General features: G+C 39.6%; 1 protein-coding gene across 2 annotated transcripts in view; it reads right to left on the reverse strand.

Annotated features, from left to right (window-relative positions):
* Positions 1-247: 247 nt before the first annotated feature.
* vsig8b (V-set and immunoglobulin domain containing 8b) overlaps positions 248-4,073 on the reverse strand; it is a 13,071-nt gene continuing 9,245 nt past the window's right edge. For both annotated transcript variants that reach the window (XM_014021358.1, XM_014021357.1), the window contains 4 exons: positions 2,567-2,719; positions 2,367-2,489; positions 891-1,029; positions 248-759 (listed from right to left, as the gene is read on the reverse strand). In XM_014021358.1, the coding sequence (XP_013876812.1) occupies positions 531-759; positions 891-1,029; positions 2,367-2,489; positions 2,567-2,719 (644 nt within the window). In that variant the 3' untranslated portion in view covers positions 248-530. The remainder of the gene's footprint in view (positions 760-890; positions 1,030-2,366; positions 2,490-2,566; positions 2,720-4,073) is intronic.

Below are 4,073 nucleotides of genomic sequence, written 5' to 3' on the forward strand. Positions count from 1 at the left end.
TTTTTAAACCCATTTTTATTCCCCATTTATCAGCCTTTCTAATTAAAACTCCTTTAAACCTTCGACAACATTCACTAAATGATTAATCATAGCTAGTTTTACGTCATTTCAAAAATCCCTTTTTTTCAGAATGGTGCCAGCTCATTTCTGTTTCGCTGAGAGATACGTTTGAAAAGCTTTCCTTCTCAGAAATTCTGCCCAGATGATGGCAAGAAATAGAAAAAAAATGAGCTCATAAGAATCCTTATTGACTCATCAGTTAAAAGATTTTATTCTGTACATATAAAAAAGGCATTAAATTCACATTTACGTTAAAAAAAGCACCCTGATTAAATATACAGTCGTCTATGTACATTTTACATTTAGTTTTAGATAAATTTGTGAGAGTGATAACTTGTGTAATGAGGTCCTGTTTTTGTTACACCAGCAGTGAAACAGTAAGTCTGTAGTCTCACACTATTGTTCTCCAGCCAAACATAGGATTGCACTTTAAGTCTCTTACATAAGATCTTTTGTTTTCAGGCTCGCGGTTACACAGCGTATCCGTACTGAGGGTCGTATCTGAAGGAAGCCCCTCTRGCCCCTTCAGAGGGCGTGCCGTTGTTGCCATCTGCCACGATGGGGGCAGATTCAGTGACACTGGGCAGGGGGCTCGCCACGGCGTTGTACTGGACCCCGTGGTGMGTGCGGTACCCCACCATGGATCGAACACTCGATGCTCGGCTGGGCGGTTTGCTCTCTGGAGCGGGAGCGTCGTGCCTGAGRGAAGAAAAAAAAGTTWAAAAAAAAAGGTAAAAGAAGYTTGAAGTAGCTCTGATCTGAGATATTCTTTTTTATTATTATTTTTCCCCTCGAGGCCTGAAACACTCCCTCTATCTCTGATGAAATACCTAATTTCATTTGAAACCTCCTTCTGGTAGCGCTTCTTGTTGCAGTAGGAGATCAGGCACCAGATGAGAAGCAGGAGGAGGAGGAACAGCAGCAGAGCGCCTATCACYGCACCGGCGATGATGCCCGCTTTGTTGGTTGCTGAAAGATAGGACATGGTGCGGAGACATCAAACGAGTGCAGCTCTCTGTCTGTGCTCTCAGAGTCACACATGAGCCGGAAACAGCAGCAAAACCAAACTTAAAAAAAGTAAAAAAATAAAATAAAATTAAAATTAAAAACAAAGATCTGTGCAGATCTGGTCACAACATTGTCAGGCACAGTCTCATGCAACACTGCATCATTTTACAAGATTTGACAAAAATATATATTTATATGCTGAGGACAACTCTCAGCTACTACCACCAAAATTTTAGTTCGATATCTGTTCATTTGACTAAGTTAAAAGACATTTGTGTTTAAGATTAAGTAGCCATAGCTGCCATCTTGAACTCCAAAAGTTAATCAAAAATAGAAATTACTTTAATTTTTCATTCAAATCCAACCAATGGTTTATGAGATATTTTGCAAACAGGGCACTACAATTAATGCCAAGTTTTAAGCAAAGATGTATATTGTTTAGTGCTCAGAGTAGGCTATGGCTGTGTCCAAAACAGCAGGCCGGGTCCTCCGGAGGACCCAGCCTACCTGGTCGAGGTGGGCCGGGTCCTTGGTAGACTGGGAAGACCGGAAAAAAACAAGAGGTTGTGAATTTGGACAGTCTAGCCTCCCCTCCTTACCCCGGCGTACGTCATGTCACCTAGCAACCATGACGACACTAAACAGAAGCAAAAATTGATAAAAATTTTAAAAAAATTCAATACATTAGCATTATTAATATCACAAAACAATAAAATGAACTTAAGGTAACATTTGAAGAACTAATGTAAAATGTACCATTTTCTCTCACTTCGTCCGCCATTACTAGCATAAAAAAAATCTCCAGTCGGACCGTAATGCATTATGGGATATGGTGGGCCGGGAAGGATCCATCAGACCTGTCCTTCAAATCGGGCCAAAGGAAGGACGTATTTGTCGGTCGCACCGGAGGAGTCTTCTGTTTTGGACGGCCTTCGACGCGGCGCTGTGACGTATGCGGCCAACAAATTCGGCCGCCGGAGGACTTGGCCTGCCGTTTTGGACACAGCTTATGTGTCGTAAATTTGTCTCGCTCACAGCAAAACTAAATGTTTGCTAAAGATTTATAACACTGACCAAATTACAGCTTTTCAGGATCAATTTTGTGTGGCGGCCATTTTTATTGGTGTTATCATTAAAAGTTGTAACTGTACATCCAGTGATCACATCCACAGTTTCATTGGTTAATGAGATATTTTGCTAACATGACAAACACATCACCAAACTTTCACCTTGTGTGTTCAGGTGTGTGTGTCAGGTGTTCTAAAGAGTAAAGTTAAATGATGAGATCATAAACTTACGGTTGTATGCACCCAGTGTGTATTTGCACTGGTCTTGACCGACTGAATTTTTAGCCACACATGTGTAAACTCCAGTGTTGCTGTCTGTATGGTTCTTTATCAGAAGCTCTCCAGTATTGGGGTCTAAAGGAAAGAAGAGAAGAGTGAGAACACAGCGCAACGATGTGAATGTGCAGATGTGTTCACGTTGAGCTGCTCACCTTGGGTCGCAGTGTTCGGCATCGTACCGCCGGTCTCCCTCGTCCAAACGTAAGTGAGAGGAATAGTTCCCTGGTAGGATTTGCAGCGCAGGGAGACGGAGCCGCCTTTCTCCTCGCTGCCTTCAACCCAGCACTTGGTTTTGGAGGGAGGAACTGATAAAAGGAAATGAATTAAACACTCGGGTTATGAATCTCTGAGGCAGAAAGGTTTCATTCAGGATGTTTAAATCCTGTCATGAGAAAAAGAAAGGCAGCTCTTTGATTTCAGACATCAGGATATAAGAAAAATGATTTGATTTCTAACCAGCTTCTAAAACTGTTCAATCTAACCTCAAGTGTTCAAAAACACACATCAAATTATTTATTAAATAAGAAGAGCGAAAGTGAAAAAAAACTGCATGAAAAATTTCAGTTTCTGGTATCTTCTTCGTTGCCATTTATTTTTGGCTTGACCAGTTTCTCACTTGGGGTATTTTGGTTCACTTTTCTTTGCAGCATTGCTTCAATTCATTATGGTTTACAGACATTTGCTTTAGGGTCCCTCCACAATATTTTATTGAAGTTGAGGTCACGTCAGTTTGTTCACCTTTTCTGTTTCATAATCCAGTTTGACCCAAGCTTGATGGTCTCACATTGACTCAAAACAAAGATGGGCAACTGGTGACTAGTGGGCCACATTCGGCCCACTAATTGTTTTTACTTAAAAATAATTTTAAAAAGCACTCAAAGCAACTCTTAGATTAATTTCTGAAAATTACAAGAAAGTACAAAAGGTGTCTCAGTGGTATTGAAAGAAGTGTAATGTCAAAGTTTGCCATTAGATGGCGCCTCCAATGCAGCTGCCACTTCATGAACACAATTCTCCTCCAGCAATGAAGAGCCGTGTAGTACATGGATAAGAACAGAGGAAAAAAAACCTGAACAGAAAAAAAACTTGTTTTGAAATAGGAGGCAGACTATCTGTTCAAAGAATTTCAAGGCAAACCTATGTTTAATCTACTTAGTGACGCCTGTCTGTCATAAAGGATATTCACCGCTACATGTTGCACAAAGCTAAATATGAGATGCTTTCTGAAGTCACAAACATTTAAGGCATTTTATGCCTTATTTATGCACTTCAGTTCACTAAAGTAAGTGTTTATTTTTTGTTTGTTTCAAATATTGCCATTTTCTGTTTAGGGGAAATAAAATCCCCAAATGTTTGAAACAAGTTTTTTCCTGTATTATCCTGTCATGAACTTAACTGTGGTCAGAGATAGTTTTGTTATGGTTTATAATTTTTATTTATTTATTTACTTTTTTCTGTCCTAAACATTTTCTACTTGAGAATCACACAGCGGGTAAAATAAGTATCGAATACGTCACCATTTTTCACAGTAAATATATTACTAGAGGTGCTAATGACATGAAATTTCCACCAGTTGTCGGTAACAACCCAAGTGATCCATATAAAGAAATCAAACCATAAATGTCCAGAAATGAAGTTATTTGTAATGTGGAATGGCAC

This window comes from Austrofundulus limnaeus, unplaced genomic scaffold, assembly GCF_001266775.1.
Source record: "Austrofundulus limnaeus strain Quisiro unplaced genomic scaffold, Austrofundulus_limnaeus-1.0 Scaffold289, whole genome shotgun sequence".
In the NCBI taxonomy this organism is placed as follows: Eukaryota; Metazoa; Chordata; class Actinopteri; order Cyprinodontiformes; family Rivulidae; genus Austrofundulus; species Austrofundulus limnaeus.